At 34.5% G+C, this 17,877-nt stretch overlaps 3 protein-coding genes across 3 annotated transcripts; 1 reads left to right on the forward strand and 2 right to left on the reverse strand.

Moving 5' to 3' along the window:
• The first annotated feature begins 4,022 nt into the window (after positions 1 to 4,022).
• LOC109207409 (LYR motif-containing protein At3g19508) lies at positions 4,023 to 4,805 on the forward strand. The gene is made up of 2 exons (XM_019370315.1): positions 4,023 to 4,402; positions 4,543 to 4,805. Exons 1-2 carry the CDS (start codon positions 4,193 to 4,195, stop codon positions 4,594 to 4,596), a joined length of 264 nt encoding a protein of 87 aa, XP_019225860.1. The 5' UTR covers positions 4,023 to 4,192; the 3' UTR covers positions 4,597 to 4,805.
• A 3,400-nt stretch (positions 4,806 to 8,205) lies between these two features.
• Positions 8,206 to 9,116, reverse strand: LOC109207405 (uncharacterized mitochondrial protein AtMg00810-like). Its single transcript, XM_019370312.1, has 2 exons — positions 8,531 to 9,116; positions 8,206 to 8,450 (listed from the first exon to the last, which is right to left on the reverse strand). Exons 1-2 carry the CDS (start codon positions 9,114 to 9,116, stop codon positions 8,206 to 8,208), a joined length of 831 nt encoding a protein of 276 aa, XP_019225857.1.
• A 1,787-nt stretch (positions 9,117 to 10,903) lies between these two features.
• On the reverse strand, positions 10,904 to 12,744 carry LOC109207407. Its single transcript, XM_019370313.1, has 5 exons — positions 12,614 to 12,744; positions 12,056 to 12,503; positions 11,533 to 12,013; positions 11,324 to 11,448; positions 10,904 to 11,185 (listed from the first exon to the last, which is right to left on the reverse strand). Exons 1-5 carry the CDS (start codon positions 12,742 to 12,744, stop codon positions 10,904 to 10,906), a joined length of 1,467 nt encoding a protein of 488 aa, XP_019225858.1.
• Positions 12,745 to 17,877: the final 5,133 nt, after the last annotated feature.

A 17,877-nucleotide genomic window follows, 5' to 3' on the forward strand; every position in this document is an offset into this window, starting at 1 on the left:
TTTCATTTAGGGAGTTTTGTTCTCATAACCAATTGTTTAGCTATAATTAGAGGCATACAATTTCTGCTAAACCAACTTGGATTTAAACAAGCATTATCAAAAAAAATTATTATAATTTATACTCTGGAACTGTGCTCTAATAATTTGAGAAAGCAATCCTGCAAAAGCCAAACTGCAAGTTGATAACAAACGCTCATGTGACCATACAATAGATGCATCTATTAAAATCGTATAATAATAAACGGTCCACATGGCAGGTGACTGAGCCCATATATATCACCTTTTATTCGTTCCAAAAATCAAGGGATTCAGTCCCAACCTTAGCTGGTATATCATGAGAATAAGCAGTACAAGAGAATTCTTGAAGAATCTTCTATTTCTTTAATATATGCCAATGTGAATTCTCAATCATTTGCGCATCATAATTGAACCGGGATGGCCTACCAGTCATGCCAACTAATATTTGTTTCAGTAAACCTCTAGTTTACTTGTGGCATGTGATTGCATCATCATGCTTATACTTGTGTAGTATAACTAGAAGGAAAGTCGGGTAATTTTTTTTTATTTACCCGGTATGATTATAATAATATGAAGATATTCAACCTTACTTTCATTTATAGTCTCAATATACCAACCATTTTGGCTAACACATTTGGAATGCAAAAAGTTTCTTTTTGAACATACTACAATTTCAATGTCATGAACAAATTCATTCATCTGAATAGTAACAAATTAATTTTTCCGGAGCTCTTAACTGCTTTTATACTACAAGATTTTTTTTGTCACACCATTCATATGGTGAATGTCTCCTTCATGGAAAAAATATATTATAATAAATTGTCATGGTCAAAGTCATGATAAACAGAATTATTTCTTGCTTGAATTTTGCCTTTAATAACCTTTTATAAGACATGTCAATATTTTTGACATACCACAGGTATGCGACAAGTGACATATTCATTGTCTTTCTTTCTCTCAAACCTTCCTTAGAGGTGAGTTGTAGTATGTATCCAATCATGTATTGCATGTCTTTATTCATTACTTTTACACATATTACTACATTCACCTTCAGGAATGAGTCTGCATTCTCAATATTTATCACAAGGCACTTTCTTTTCAACGAATGGAGTATAATCATTGCGACGTGCTTTATTATTTTTCCATACCAATTTGATGGTAAATATTGCCTTCACCTTTTGAAGGTTATATTGTGAACCTGTATTGTTCTCCTTTTATAATTACTACCATGATGACGATTATTATTTCGTTCTTTGCCACAACCATGCCAATTCATATGGCCACGGTAATTATATTATCTTCACTCATTATCATTATAATCATCAATGCCTTACCCATCAAAGTTAGGCCATAATATGTTGGGACTCAAACCCAGAATCTTATCATCATCATACATCGGGACTCAAATTCGAAGTTACGTTTATGGTGCGTTGGAACTTGAATCTATCGTCTTATCCTCATAAATGAATATTATGTCTTAATCATCCGAACTCGAACCCAACATCTTATTATTACGGTGCACATGAACTTGATGCATTATTCTCAGAGTGTCGTGGGACTTACCCACGAGCATTTATGAAAATATCAATTATCACTCTTGTGGTCATAAGCAATAACAAAATTAGTTATAAGAATATAAACACTTCTGCTAGTCATATATACCATGAAACTGAATATAGTTCAAGTATATCTTCTAATACAAATAATTAACTATTGGGTGCTAAATTTTAGGTACTGGTAAACCATCAGCAAAGTAGTAACAACCATGCAGAAATTGGTTAAGAGATCATTATGATTCATTGACAAATAAATCGTATAACTAAGCATTCACATCTGCCAGCTACTATTTATCCTCTCATCTTCCAAATAAAATGAATCTTAAAATTCTCTTCTTTAAATGAGAGAGCCATCTTCAGAATTATTATTGTATTTATAGGCTTTAAATTTGCAGCAAATAACTTGTAACAAATTATAATGGTATCTGACAAATATTATAGAACACATAAACAAAATTTTACTGGACAACTCTAAGTGTTTTCACAATATATTAGTAGCCAAGTTAGATTTCCATGACAAGTGAGAAACATATGCATGTCCAATACTTATTGAATGAATCAAAACACTTGATCAAGTCATTTCAATTACACATAAATATAATATTTTTAAAAAAAGTATTATATCTAAATATAAATCTAAAAGAAATTGATTAAATAAAAGGCAAAATAGCCTAAATGGCACTTATACTTGTCCCACTTTGTCATGCCGGTCCTCCTACTTCACTTGTTTTCATCCAGACACTTTAACTTGATCAAAGCCTATTATTTAAACCCCTCTGACCGTTGACCAAGCACATGTGACAATATAATGGTTGAGCTGGACAAAGTGAGTGCAATTCACGCGAATAATGGGCATGAATATGAGCATTTAAACCAGAAACACTTAAAATAAGAAGAAAAAATCAATTAAATAGGAATGAAATAAAATAAGTAAAAAGAAAAAAAGCAAAAAAGGTATGTCTCTTTCTGTTCTTCCTCGTACCCACCCTCCTCCCTTTTTGTTCCCTCTGTACCTTCTTCTTCTTCCAAGTAAATATTTACAATCTCAGCTTGATTACATCCCAATCAGCTGTTCTCAAATAAGATTGATCTCAAACACAAATAAAATTGTTATCTAGGCTGCAAAAATCTGAGGTTGTGATGATAATTTTTTCTTCTGTCTCCAGTCCCTTGCCTTGTCTTCAATATTATAGATCTGAGCCGCCATTGATCTTCCTCCATTTTAACTTTGAATTTCGGAGGTGAAAACCAATAGCCCTTGTTCCGCCATTGATTTTCCTCCATTTTCAACAGCCCTTGTTCCGCCATTGATTTTCCTTCATTTTCAATCTCTGTTCCGCCATTGATTTTTCTCCATTTTCAATCTCTGTTCCGTCATTAATTTTCCTCCATTTTCAAAGAAAAAAAAAACCAACAACCCTTGTTTATGACAAAAGCAGAAGTAGACAGGATTTAAGTGGTGGACATAAAAATCCTAGCAATGATGACGGAGAAGAGGGGAGAGACAGAAGTGGTTCATAGTTTCTAAGCCCTAACAAAGCGGGTAAGTGTAAAATGAGGGGAAAATTTGGGTTTGAGAGAGATAATAATCATTTCCCCTTTTATTTTCCTATGTGGCATATTAAATGATCTGGAGCCTACATGGTTTAATTTTCTTGACGTGGCGTCCTACGTGTAGGAGATTGTATTACACGCACTGGTGGCCTCGTGTCATAAGTGTTTATTATACACGATTTGAAGGAGTGTAAGTGTTCAATTGACAAATTATTAAGTTTAGGGACCGGCATGACAAAGTGGGACAAGTATATGTACCATTTAGGCCATTCTTACTAAGGTCATCTTCAGTTAAGAGGAGTTAACGAGTATTTCTACCAATTAAAAATCATGGCAAATTTTTACAATATCTCTAACCAAATGCTTTCTGATATACATGTAAATAATGAATTACTATATAATTATTTTATGTCTACTAATTTCTTTTCTGTGACGACATAACAGCTACTATAAGAACTTGAATTAATATAAAATATGTAACATGTATTAAGACATACCTATATGAAAAAAAAACCTTAAAATGGTAATGAAAAGGATTAGATCCTCGTGTTGATAACGTGTTATAAAATAAAAGCAATATAACAAGAACTGTATAATTAACTATGACTAATAATAGAAGAGAAGGATGACATTAGAAGAAAGGATTTATTTATTCGTTTCAGAGTGTGGAATAGGTTCATCAGTGAACCTATTTATAGAAACATTTCGTTGTTACAAAACCTGTTATGAATACATAACCAATCTAAAACCTGTTATGGATACATAACCAATCTGAAATATATTATAGATATATAACCAATTCAAAACCTGTTATGAAAGACATCCATATCCATTTGCAGGATTTATAACAAAATGGTACATTAAAAAGAAATAGAAATAAAACAAGATTGCATCCCCAACCCGATGGTTCAACTACTAAAATCCGGACCCAATCCATATGCTTATGCTCCCCTTCACATGACTCAGTAATGCAAAATCACCGCGCATGAAATAACTTGCTTAGTATTTTCCTAAGCACTATTGCGCTATATGAGTCACCATTTGCAAATTGCGATTAGTGATAAATGATTCTCCAAGAAATGAAGAAAGCCATAGGTGCCTACCGCGAAGTGCTGAGGCTAGTGAGGCGACTTCCAAAGGACACCCAGCCTTACTACGCAAAATACGCCCGAGAAAATTTCGTCAATTACAGAGAAATCGACTCAAATGATCCTAATGCTCTTCAGGAACTCCTTCAACGAACGTACAACCATTCCCTCTGGGTCCTTAATAAGGTAAACACTAAAATACTGTGACATGTTTTATAGTTATTGTAGAAGTCATTAGTACTCTTTTTTACATTTATTTAGCATTTGGTTTAATTGGATCGAGTATCTATCGATAGACCCACTTGTAATTTCTTCTTGTTTTGCAGTATTCTGTGGACCAATCTGCGGCGGATCGCCTTAAGAATATATGCTCGGCTTGATGGTTCGTCTTGTCTACCAACTGTTTGCTGCTATGTCCCAAAGAGCTTTGTTCTTTTGTTGCTCTTTCTTTCTTTCTTCCTTGTACTTTAAATTGGATATTCTGCATTAGACACTTGATTTACAGTTTCTGATACTTCATATAACAACTGTTCAAGTAAAATGCACTGAGAAATAAATTTAAATTTAAGTAAGTTCTCTTTTAGTTTTACAAGGTCCCAAGTCCAAGATTCATCTATGATATAAATAAGGTCAAGTCAAAGTTTCACATGTGATGGACAAGTATTTTGATAGAAATTGGGTGGACAGACACTTGAAGATTCATTTCTTCTTTTGTACATATGTGGAATTTTAGAAACCCAACACATTTACTGATATTAAGGTGCATCGTCATGATAGTCAGGTTGTTGTGATAGTTAGATACCTTATTATTGTCACTTTCACATTACAAACTATACATCATGACCAGTGTATAGTGTCCAGTTTTTCATGGAGTGTCGCTTAGAGTCTGGCAGCCTATTGCTTCTATGGTGTTGAACTAAACTATTATAGAAGTATGGTGATGTATGTGGGGTAGCTTTAGAGGTTCGCTATGGTGACATATTAATGGAGATAATTCAGTTGTCTACTCAGTTTGAGTCCAGTTAGTAGTACTTAAAGGTTAGCTCAGGAAGAGATTGAGTAATAAAATGTGAAGCTGACTCTAGACATAATTAATCACCTTAAGTTTGGTGTTAATGAGTATTTTTGGGGCAGTGCTGAATCATGAATTTCTTTGGGTTTGGAGGTGGTTCTCACAAGTCACAACAAAGTTTTCGCATGGATCTCACTACAGGAGAATGTGTGCAGGGGCGGATTTAGGGGCGGAAGGGGGTTCACCAGAACCCCCTTCGCCGAAAAATTACACTGTATATATAAGGCAAAATCAGTTTTTTATCTCTATATATTAAGTTTTGAACCCCCTTAACACTACCTAAAAGTATAGTTTAGTGGTCAAGGGGGTTCAAAACCTTCATAAGGTCATAGGTTCAATTCCCACTAGCTAAAAAAAAAATTTAACCCCCTTCATGAAGATCTTGCCTCCGCCACTGAATGTGTGTAGGATCATAAGTTTCCATCTTAGTTCCATACTTCCATTTTACGGATCTCCCCAAGTTTCTCTGTTGCCCTTTGTGGGTTGCGTTGTGGTATCTAACAACAAAGTTGAAGCTTCTATTAGTATTGGTATAAGTTCTATGTTGGACAATGAAATGCCAAAATTATTCTGCTTTATTTAGGGCTTAAGTTTTGCGAGTTCTTGTTTTATTGGAATTCTTTGATAGTATAACTTCAAACGACAGATTTTCAACATATCTTATCATTCCTAGGCCTGGTTGTCTGTAGCACTACAGAGGTGTAAAGTGGCAGATCAATATCACATTAAGTTTTACTTTTGAGCTAAGTTGCTCGGAAACGGGTGCAGGTGTCCGATATGGGTGTGGATCTAGAGGTCGGATCTTTCGAGATGTAAATTCTAAGATTGGGGGATACGGATCCTAGTACGGATACGGGTGCGGGGATCCGACTAAAAAATAATTCAAAAAATATAAAAATATTTCTATATTATGATAAATTTTGTGAAATACTTACGTATAGCTTGTAATGTGTGGATTTCTTTTTTATTCTCAAGTTGTAGATAAGTAAAGGATTGATTTCCTAGATAAGGTATGCTATTCGGGAATCAAATTATATCTCGTCTCGATTTTTCCGTCCGTCGTGGTCAAAGTACCCAAATTGTTTGATCAGATCCGGTACGGATCCCATACCCACATCCATACTAGTGTCGTGTTGACACGGTGCGGCACCTAAACTGCCATGTCGGAGCAACTTAGCTTTTGAGAGCTATTCATTAGCTGGTTGAATTAATCTTTGAAACTGTAGTTTCTTCTGAATGACATCTCAAACAACGTTCCCTAATTATCTTCAGGTTCATGAAATAGTAAAAATCTTGCTCAACCAAAAATGCTTATAAGCTGAAAAGTCATAAGTTGACTTTTGACTTTTGACTGATTTCGGTGCTTTTAAGCATTTTGGATGTTTACGCTTATAAGCTTAGCCAAACACCCTCTATATTAGGCACATCCAGTCCAAGGCCAATGTGCTTTTACAGGAAGGAAAAGTCCTCTTTCTTTTTTCTTTTCACTTCTTAATAGATGCTTTTTTGAAAATCACACTAGTTTGTGAACTGTGTTGGTCCTGTTCCTGCAGAAAATTCTGCAGCATTTGTCATAATTAAGGTTGGTTGGGGATGGTAGTTGTAACTGGGGAAGGAACAAACTTTTATTTGCTAGTTTTTCGTAAGTCACTCATCAATTATGCTGATTAAAATAGTGCATACTACTTCAAAGTTCACTTGTCAACGTGCAACAATTCAATTGGTTTATTAGGCTCAATGCATGTCCTTTTCAGTTCTAGGCACCTGGATTTCTACTTCAACGATGATACCATTTGTTTTGTGGTCTCCTGTTATGTCCTGTCAACAACTTTAGATTGGAAGACTTTGGTTAATTTTTGAAACCCCACCTCCCCGCATTCACGCAACACCCTCATACGCAGATGTATTTTATTAAAGATGTCATGTTCTTTAATGAAGGAATAGATAAGGTGTGAATAACATAGGAAATGGAATGTGATTTTGTGTGTCTATCATTAGTTTTTCGTGATTTATAGAAGGGAGGGTCGTGCATATGGCTGTATATGTATTAATTAGTCCTTGCAATCCGCAACTTGCTTATCAAGATCTAAGTTTCTTCACTGTTAGAGCGACCCAAAAAAACTCCGTGATTGTATGAGGGCTAACAATCATAGGAATCAATCACTGCAGAGTGGTTAGAAATCATGCTAAATATGGTTAAAATATATCTCAGCACGTATGTTTTTGGATATAAAGATCACTAGGAATCTCACTCAACCGTTTTGTCACGTCCAGTGCAATTTTTGCTTCTTCAAAATGAAATAAACTGTTCCATAGCTCAAATAACTTCAATAGGAACGGCTAGCAATTAAGATCGAAGGACGTGTATTAAGATCACAGAGAGAAAGTATTTCCTGATTGATATATTTTGGATCCTTAATGCTGTTGGATGGCCTTTAGTTGTGTGCGAATCTGTTGCGGCGTTTATAGCATGAGTATCGAATAAATATATTATAATCTTGCTAATTTACACACACTAATAATTCAGTCACTTGGGTTTTGGACCAGCAGAGTGTAGAAGCCGAATCGAAATAAGAGATACGAGAGAAGATTGACCAAAGACGTACTTGGTGGTGGTGTCGTGGTCGCACAAAACTCATAGTCCAAATGTTAGAACTCAACGGGATTCCAATCTGGGAACAATGAGGAAGAGAAGAAGATCGTCGCACAGTAGAGAGAGAAAAAATTGGATCAGCAGCAAAATCACTGGTTCACTCTCTGGAACCTTCTATTAGTTATGTAAGATCTATTTACAATGAATAAGTGGGAAAAGAGAAAAAATCATACAAGACCAACTAGAGCCCAATATAAATAACGAAGCCCAAATACAACCAAAGCCCAACTAAGCCCAACTAATATTCTAACACCCCCCCCCCTCTCAAGTTGGAGGGCGGTTGGCCACACCCAACTTGCTCAAGATGGATCGGTGAGCCACTCCAGGAAGAGCTTTAGTCAACATGTCCGCAAGCTGCAGTCTGCTAGGTACAAAAGATAAAGAGATGAGACCCTCATGAAGCTTTTCCCGTACAAAATGACAGTCAAGCTCAATATGCTTGGTGCGTTCGTGAAAAACAGGATTTCGAGCTATATAAATGGCAGATTGACTGTCACAGTGAAGGGGAACTGGAACAATTGAAGCAACGGACAGCTCACTGAGCAATCTGGTCAACCATGCCAACTCCGCAACGACCCTACGCATAGACCTGTATTCTGCTTCAGCAGAAGAGAGGGCAACAGTTTGTTGTTTCTTGGATTTCCAGTAAGAAGGGACCCCCCAAGTAGAACCAGATAACCACTAACAGATTTGCGAGAATGGGGACAAGTTGCCCAATCAGAATCGCAGTAAGCTTGAAGAGAAAAATCAGGATCATTAGACATAAGCAAACCTTGACCCAAAGTCCCTTTGACATATTTAAGCACATGAAAGGCAGCAGTGAGATGAGAAGAAGAAGGAGCATGCATAAATTGGCTTAAGAATTGCACGGAAAAAGCAAGGTCGGGCCTAGTATTAGTGAGAAAATTCAGTTTCCCAACCAACTTTTTGTAAAGTGTAGGATCATGCAAGAGTTCCTCAAAATGGGCTTTGAATTTCATAGTAACATCCATCGGACTAGCTACAGGAGTGCAATCCAAGTAGTTGAACTCAGTTAATAGATCAAGAGCAAACTTCCTTTGACAAACGATCACCCCTCCAGGTTCTGGTAACACTTCCAACCCAAGAAAATAGTGAAGAAGCCCCAAATCTTTTATTTTAAACTGATGGTCCAGAAGAAGTTTGAGGGAAGACATTTCTTTTTCATCATTCCCACTCACAAAATGTCATCGACATAAACAGCTACAATAGTAATAAGGTCATAACCAGACTTAATGAAAAGGGAGTAATCATTCTTAGAAACTGAATAACCCATGGAAATAAGAGATTCACTCAACTTGGAATACCATTGTCTAGAGGCTTGTTTTAAACCATATAAAGATTTTTTCAATTTGCACACCATATTGCTCACAGAAACCATCATACCTTGAGGAATTCTCATGTACACCTCTTCATCTAAATCCCTATGCAAAAAGGCATTGTTGACATCTAATTGAAACATATTCCAACCCTTCTTAACAGCTACAGCAATGATTGATCTGATTGTGGTCATTTTAACAACGGGAGAAAAAGTTTCTGTGTAGTCAATTCCTTCTTGTTGAGTGTTCCCTCTCACGACTAATCTTGCCTTAAATCTTTCTACACTCCCATCGGCCTTATGTTTAATTTTATATACCCATTTATTTCCAATTGGTTTCTTTCCCGGTGGAAGAGGTACAATATCCCAAGTCGCATTAGCTTCAAGGGCCTCAAATTCTTTCAACATAGCTTCCTGCCAGGCAGGATGTAGTGCTGCCTGCTGATAAGTTGTTGGCCCAAGAACAGTATCTAAAGCTTTTATTAAACCTTGATTAGTTGAACTTAAACTACTGAAGTAAACTGACTTGGGAGAAGTAGGAACAGAAGTTAAAGTGGGTGGAAAAGGAGAAGAAGCAGAAACACACACATAATCTTTCAGGTAAGAAGGCTGATGATGGTGCCGAGAAGGATATCTTGGAGGAACTTCAGACGCAGTAACTTGAGAAGGTGCAGTAACTTGAGAAGGTGCAGAAACGTCAGAGAGAGGAATTGAAACAGGTGGAGAAAGTGAGGTAACAGAAGAGGGAGAAGGTGTAGAAATATTTTGGGAAGGAGGAGAAGTTTGCTGATGAGAGGAATTAGTAGGACCAGGTATACAAGAGGTAGGATCATCAAAGTTTGAAGAACTAAAAACATCTGGAAACAATGTTGTAGGTGAAGTGGACTCAGAGTAACGAAAAATATTTTCATGAAAAACAACATCTCTAGAGATAAGGATTTTCCTGTCTGAAAGTTGCAGCAGCTTGTATGCTTTCTTACCGGGAGGGTAACCAAGGAAAATGCATGGAGTAGATCTTGGAGAAAACTTATCTCTTAAAGGCTTGGGGACCACCACATAACACAAGCAACCAAAACTCCTCAAGTGATTATAGGTAGGTTGGACTCCATACAGAATTTCAAATGGGGTTTTTCCAGATAAAATTGTACTAGGAAGTCTATTTATTAAGTAGGTAGCTGTGAGTATACAATCTCCCCAAAAATGAAGTCGAAGTTTGGATTGATATAGGAGAGCCCTTGCTGTTTCTAAGAGATGTTTGTGCTTTCTCTCAACTATATCATTTTGTTGAGGTGTATAAGGGCACGAAGTCTGATGTAAAACCCCTTTTGACTGAAAGAATTGAGTGGCGTCAAAACTCGTACCAAGTTCTAGGGCATTGTCTGTTCTAATAGTTTTAATTTTCAGGTTGAATTGATTCTCAACCATTGCAAAGAATAATTTTAGGACAGAAAGTGCATTCCCTTTGGGGCTTAGAAGATGAGTCCAAGTACCTCGACTACAATCATCTACCAGTGTTAAAAAATACTTGCAATTTCTGTGTGTTGCAGTGTGATATGGTCCCCATATATCCACATGGACAAGATCAAAAATATGTAAAGCATGCGACTGACTATTTTGGAAAGGAATTCATTGTTGTCTAGCAAGTGGGCACACATCGCAAATGAAAGGTTGTCTATCACAAGATGGAACATTGATACAAGTGATTTTCTGTAATTTGGAAAATGGAAGATGACCCAGCCTATTATGCCACAAGATGTGTGACTTATTCACATTGACATTATTTGCATGAACAGAAAGTGAAGAAGGAACCGTGGAACAATCAAATTGTGGTCCTGTGGAGCTGGAATTGAGGAGATAGAGCCCTTCAGCCATCTTACCAAGTACCAATGGCTTCTTCAGAGAAGGGCCCTGTAGAAAGCATGCAATTGAGGAGAAAGTTAGGAGTAATGAAGTGTCAAGAGTGAGCTTATAGACAGAAATAAGATTGTACTTAAATGTGGGTAGATAGAGTACTTTTGAAAGAGTAACTAATGAGTTAATATGTACAGTACCAGTAGAGGCCACTTTCACTTTATATCCATTAGGTAGGGTGACAAGGATGGGAATTGGTAAGTCAGTTATATTGGTAAGTAAATTTTTATCAGAGGTCATATGGTCAGTTGCTCCAGAGTCTATAATCCAAGAACCAGGATTTAAATGAGACTTTAAGCACGAACATGTTCCACAACTCATGTGACAGAAGCAAGCAAGAATACCTGCGAAATTTGCAGAAGCGGAGGGGTACTGATTCAGGCCTTCATCTGCAACTTGTACTTGTTGAAGGATGTTCATTAGCTGCTTGTATTGGTCTGCGGTTATGGTAGTGGATGGAGTGGGATTCTCAGAGAAATTGTCAACTTTGCTTTCAGGATTGGAATACACATTAGCAGCAACTCTCGCTCTCGCATTTCTATTGCCAAATTTGAAATTCTGTGGATAGCCATGAAGTTTATAACACTTTTCTATTAGATGCCCATTCTTTTTGCAATACCTACGAAATAGTTTCTGAGGATCTGAGATTCCTTTTCCATCAGAATTTCCCCTTTGATATTGATTCTGAGTAGGGAAATTATACTTCTGCGGTTGAGTATTGAAATTAGTGCTTGGATTGTTGAAGGAGTGTTTGGGTTTGGAGTTAGATCCAACAGAGAAGGAAGCCGAATCCGATTGAAACACGGGCAGATTTTGAAAGCCCCTCTATTTCTCATCTTGAATAACCAAAGAATACGCTTTGCTCACATCAGGAAGATGCTCCATCATTAAGATGTTTCCCCTAGCATTGTTGAAAATTTCATTGAGGCCCATTAAGAACTGCATTAGTTTCAAGTTTTGATCCCTCTTCATCATCTTATGTTTACCCCCACAAGTACACTCACAAATACAATAAGAATCTGTGTTTAAGGACTCCATCTCATCCCAAAGTCTTTTAACTTTGTTGAAATAACCACTCACGTCAGATGAACCTTGAGAAACTGAACTAAAATCCTTCTGAACTTCATACATTCGAGCACCGTTGGACTGTCCATACCGCTGGTTCAATTCATCCCAAAGTCCTTTGGCAGTTTTGGAATATATGACACTTTGAGAAATATCCGGGTCTAGAGAGTTGAGGATCCAACTAATAACCATATGATTACACTGTTCCCACTGATCAAAGAGTGGGGACTCAACAGGAGGTCGAACATAACTACCATTAATAAACCCTGTTTTCTTCTTCGCAGAAAGTGCGATAATGATTCCTCCCCCCCCCCCCTCCAGGCACCAAAGCATGTACCATCAAACTGTTTGGAAACTAACATAATACCGGGATTATCAGAGGGATGCAAATAGAAAGGATGTGATGGAGGGAAAACAGGTTTATCATCAAATTGGAGATTTAGGGACGGATTCTGGTTAGTTTGTTCCTCATGATCACTTGTATCACCCATTGCAAAGAAATGCTACACAATCAGAGAATTTGAAAAAAAAAAAAATCAATTCACTCAGAACACCTAAAAGCAACAGCAACTTCCAGTCACAATTCACCGTGAAACACCTCCACAGAACTCCCGAAAAAATCCTCAAATACCAAAACAATTGAACCGCCGATTCTCATATGAAGGAATTCGATCAATCTCTTAACGTGAACTGAAGGAGAACGTGAAATTGATAGCAAACGAAATTAGGGCAAAATCAGCAACGTAATTGAGAATTTTTTCGATCCAAAAGCAAGACAAAAAAAAATCAAGGAGAATTAACCAAGGAAATCAAAGACACGGTCGGGAACTAGGTGATTTCCATGGCTCTGATACCATGTTAGAACTCAACGGGATTCCAATCTGGGAACAATGAGGAAGAGAAGAAGATCGTCGCACAGTAGAGAGAGAAAAAATTGGATCAGCAGCAAAATCACCGGTTCACTCACCGGTTATGTAAGATCTATTTACAATAAATAAGTGGGAAAAGAGAAAAAATCATACAAGGCCAACTAGAGCCCAATATAAATAACGAAGCCCAAATACAACCAAAGCCCAACTAAGCCCAACTAATATTCTAACAAAAAAGCTAAGATGTCTGGCTTTGGTTTTCTCGTCTTTGTTTAATATTAAGTGCTATGCTTTGTGTTATATGTCTGCAGTCTGCGTAATTAGTACGTTTTCTCACTACATTGAAGCCTTTCTTGCACTTGTCAACCATGGGCTAAGATTTCCCTCGTTTTTGCGAAAATCTTATTCCTTGTGCAAAAATCACCGTACTGAACCTAATTATAAACGGTTTTAATATTTTTCATTTGTTTTAATTCTTATCAGAGTGTAGTCTCATTGAATAAAAGACTTATAATGATGTTATCAAAAGAATATGACCCATATTCATACGAATCTCTCTAGAATATTGTACATAAATAGAGTATAAGAACTCAAGCTGGTTCTTGGACGGTCAAATGGTTTTGTGGGTGTTTTACAAACTTATTGTTAGTTTTATGGTTCTATTTTTTCTCTTACACAAGAGATTTATTGTGTATACATAAGAGATTTATCTTTTATACATAAAAGATTTAAAAGAATATTTTTTTAGTTTCGACATTGTAAATGGAGACGAAGGCTTATTTCCTCATTTCCGGACATGTCAGTCAAGTGTTTAATGAAATTAAAAAACAAAAAGAACTAGAAAATAGAAAATGGACCGACAAAATAATCAAAAATATAATACAATTCCTATATTAGATTCAATCTAGTTTATCTAGTGTGTGCATGTGTATAAAATATAGTAACAAATTTGTCTAACCAATGATTATTTGTTTTTATATAAGAACTGACGTCAACCTACAACACAGTTACACACACTAGTATCCTACCTGTAACACTGAAAGGTCCTTTAATTGTGATATTAATTAATGTAAATTTCGTACTATTATCTCGGTATTAATTATTTCATATTATACTCTCTCCATCTCATATTATCTGTCATGATTCTCTTGTACACGTCCTTCAAGAAAAATTAATTAAGATGGGATTTTGACTACTTTATTCTTATTCATGTTTTAATATTTAATTGTTCTCCATCGATATTTGAATAAAGTTGTCCATAATTGAGGTGTTTGTAGTTTTCAAAGATAACTAGTTATACGATACGCGCGTTGCGCGTGTATCCCGTCTCAATAAGTATATATTTTTAAAATCACATAAATACTATGTTAACTAATTACGTTTGAGTTACAAAATAAGTTTAAGAAAAAAGTGTGAGTTACTGAAAATGATAATTATTGATTATATTTAGCAACTCAATAAATGAAGAAACGGTGATAATAGAAGTCCTCAATCATCTTAGTCAATATTTTTAACTTAAGGTTTATTTACTTTAATTTCACAAGTTGTCGTATTTCTTTTTATTTTCATCAAGAGCACATAAACTCTCGAAGATTTTGGAGTTTTTTTTTTTTTTGAAATCTTTAAAGAAATATATATTCTTAAGTCTATCTAGAAACATACAAAGGATCATCTAACTAACAAAAGATCTTTTTTTCTTTCTCGCAAGCAAAATGTGAATTATTCTATTTCCTTGATACATAAGAGTTATTCTAAAAATTATAAAACAACTAAACAAATTGAGATTTTGGCCAAACAAGCTCATGTTCATTCAAGGTTCACAATTAAGAATACCTAAATAAAAATGTACTTGTTGAATACGTGAATGCAAAATTTAATTATTAATATAAATATGTGAATGCAAAATTTAACTACTAATATAAACGCGTGAATGTAAAATTCAACTACTATAAAAATATTGCTCAAAGAAGAACCTGAAAGTTCTTAATTTATAGTTGTTGCTCGAACAAGGCAAAGTTTTCATGATGAAAACGTAGAATTGTAGCTCTTTTATAGAAATTTTGGTACATAATTTGAAACATGAAAGGATTTATACAAAATAAAATTATGGATAATTTAATGATTTATTAGAAAATAAAGACTCCTAAACCAAAAAGAAAATCAAATTGCACGTTTTTACCTAACATTTTTTGTAGAATTAATCTGTCAAAAAATTTATAACTAAAAGATTTCCTATGATATTTTCCTTTGAAAGTGAATAATATTTTCCTAAGTTACTAGAAAGACGAAACTTTTAGTTTAAGTTGAATAACAAAAACTTTTCAAGTTTTAGTTGAAAGTGTTTGAAATTTTAGATCTAAAAGAAACTGAAAAATAAAAGTTTTAAGTATTAGATTAATAATTAAATGATTGTTCCTAAATAGTAGGAAATTAATTAAATGACTATTCCTAAATATAGAAAAATAATCAAATGACTATTTTGTCCAATGTGAACTCTATTTTAAAGGGGTAAAAAAGGCGAACGATATTTCGCTAAAGGCCTTCGTGCTTTTAATATAGTATAGATAATTACTTTCTCTAGAAAATTAGGAATACCTATAGATTTTTGCTTTATTGGTAGAACACCTTATCTCTAGAGAATACTTCTTGAAAAGCTATTTTCTTTTATATTTAAAGAATTTATTGATTGCAGAATTTTATTCCTTATTAATGGGTACTTGTTTCGTTCATTTAATTTAGTTTTTATTATTAAAAGAAAAATTGCTTCCTTATTGAAAAGTCATTTTTCCTTTTTTTTATATGTTACACTGATAAAAAATTGCTCAAAGAAGAACCTGAAAGTTCTTAATTTATAGTTGGTGCTCGAACAAGGCAAAGTTTTCATGATGAAAACGTAGAATTGAGCTCTTTTATAGAAATTTTTGGTACATAATCTGAAACATGAAAGGATTTATACAAAATAAAATTATGGATAATTTAATGATTTATTAGAAAATAAAGACTCATAAATCAAAAAGAAAAATCAAATTGCACGCTTTTACCTAACGATTTTTGTAGAATTAATCTGTCAAAAAATTTATAACTAAAAGATTTTCTATGATATTTTCCTTTGAAAGTGAATAATATTTTCCTAAGTTAGTAGAAAGACGAAACTTTTAGTTTAAGTTGAATAACAAAAACTTTTAAAGTTTTAGTTGAAAGTGTTTGAAATTTTAGATCTAAAAGAAACTGAAAAATAAAAGTTTTAAGTATTAGATTAATAATTAAATGATTGTTCCTAAATAGTAGGAAATTAATTAAATGATTATTCCTAAATATAGAAAAATAATCAAATGACTATTTTGTCCAATGTGAACTCTATTTTAAAGGGGTAAAAAAGGTGAACGATATTTCGCTAAAGGCTTCGTGCTTTTAATATAGTATATAGATTATTACTCCCTCCGGTCCAAAATAAGTGATTTTTTGGCTTTTTTCTTGTGGTCCAAAATAAGTGATTTTTCCGGATTTCAAGAATGAATTAATTATTTTTTTCCTACATTGTCCTTGGAGTAAATTGTGTTGGAATATGTGTTAAGAGTGTTTATGTGAGATAGTAAAGGTTAATATGGTCAATTCCATTGCTAATTAATGCTAAAATGTGAATTTCTTAATTTGTGTGAAAACATCCAAAAAATCACTTATTTTGGACCGGAGGGAGGACTAAGGGTAAAAAGGAAAAAAAATAATTAATTTTGTCTTGAACTTCTAAAATGACAAATAATTTCAGACAACTATTTTTAGTAACCATAACTGTTAATACTAGACGGGGAGTAATTCGATTATAATTTTGTTCCAAACCAGACGACCCCTGAGTAGTGACTATTGATGAGTGCAAAGAGTAACTAGTGATGATCAAACAAAACTGGGTTTTGTTCTATTCCCCAAACAAAACTTTGGAGTGTGGACTTATATATAGAGAGGAACCAAAGGCGTAGCACGGTTTTCTTGGGTAATGGTTGGTAGTTCGGTCTTCGGAAGTTTGACTGAGACTGAACAGGAGTAAAGACGATACTACCGAAGTCCCCTTAGATTTTGCAACGGCCGTAACGCCCCACCCCTTCTCCCTTCTCTTTTACACAAATTTAGAGACCAATACGACAGACACGTCCTTGTTTTGAAAACTCATATAATTACTATTATTACTCCCTTTGTACTACGTAGGACTCCTTATCATTATTTTATACTATTTGAATTAAACTTACATACAGTAGATCACACAAAGAAATTTTACAATATTAGTATAATTTAGTGGGCGGTTGGACATAAGAATTGGAAAATTTCAACCAAAAAATAGTGATTTTTTTTTTCAAGTAAAAATGATATTTGAAAATTAGAATTGTGTTTGGACATAAATATAATTTTGGGTTGTGTTTTTGAAGTTTTATGAGTGATCTGAGTGAAAATTTTAAAAAACAGTTTTTTGAAGTTTTTCAAATTTTTGAAAAAAATCCAAAATTCATTATCAAGTGAAATTGAAAATTTTATGGCCAAATAGTGATTTCGAAAAAAAGTAGAAAATTTTTCGAAAAAAATCTTTTGTCCAAACCGGGTCTAGAGTTGGATTAGCTGATTGTAAATAGCTGATAAGCTTGAAGTACTGAAAAGTTTTTTTAAGTGTTGAAATTGATTTTGAAAATAAGCATTTACGTGTCTGGATAGAAGTGTTGAAACTGATAATAAGCAGTTGATGTGTTTGATTAAAAAGTGTTGATAAGC

This window comes from Nicotiana attenuata, unplaced genomic scaffold (assembly GCF_001879085.1).
Source record: "Nicotiana attenuata strain UT unplaced genomic scaffold, NIATTr2, whole genome shotgun sequence".
NCBI lineage: Eukaryota > Viridiplantae > Streptophyta > Magnoliopsida > Solanales > Solanaceae > Nicotiana > Nicotiana attenuata.

Coding starts and splice junctions, on each gene's coding strand:
- LOC109207409 (XM_019370315.1), top strand. CDS start 4,193: ATGATTCTCCAAGAAATGAAGAAAGCCATAGGTGCCTACCGCGAAGTG. Junction 4,403..4,542: donor CCCTCTGGGTCCTTAATAAG/GTAAACACTAAA, acceptor CTTGTTTTGCAG/TATTCTGTGGACCAATCTGC.
- LOC109207405 (XM_019370312.1), bottom strand. CDS start 9,116: ATGTCTTCCCTCAAACTTCTTCTGGACCATCAGTTTAAAATAAAAGAT. Junction 8,451..8,530: donor TCTGCTGAAGCAGAATACAG/GTCTATGCGTAG, acceptor CAATTGTTCCAG/TTCCCCTTCACTGTGACAGT.
- LOC109207407 (XM_019370313.1), bottom strand. CDS start 12,744: ATGGGTGATACAAGTGATCATGAGGAACAAACTAACCAGAATCCGTCC. Junction 12,504..12,613: donor TCTGATAATCCCGGTATTAT/GTTAGTTTCCAA, acceptor TATTAATGGTAG/TTATGTTCGACCTCCTGTTG. Junction 12,014..12,055: donor TGATGGAGCATCTTCCTGAT/GTGAGCAAAGCG, acceptor GATGAGAAATAG/AGGGGCTTTCAAAATCTGCC.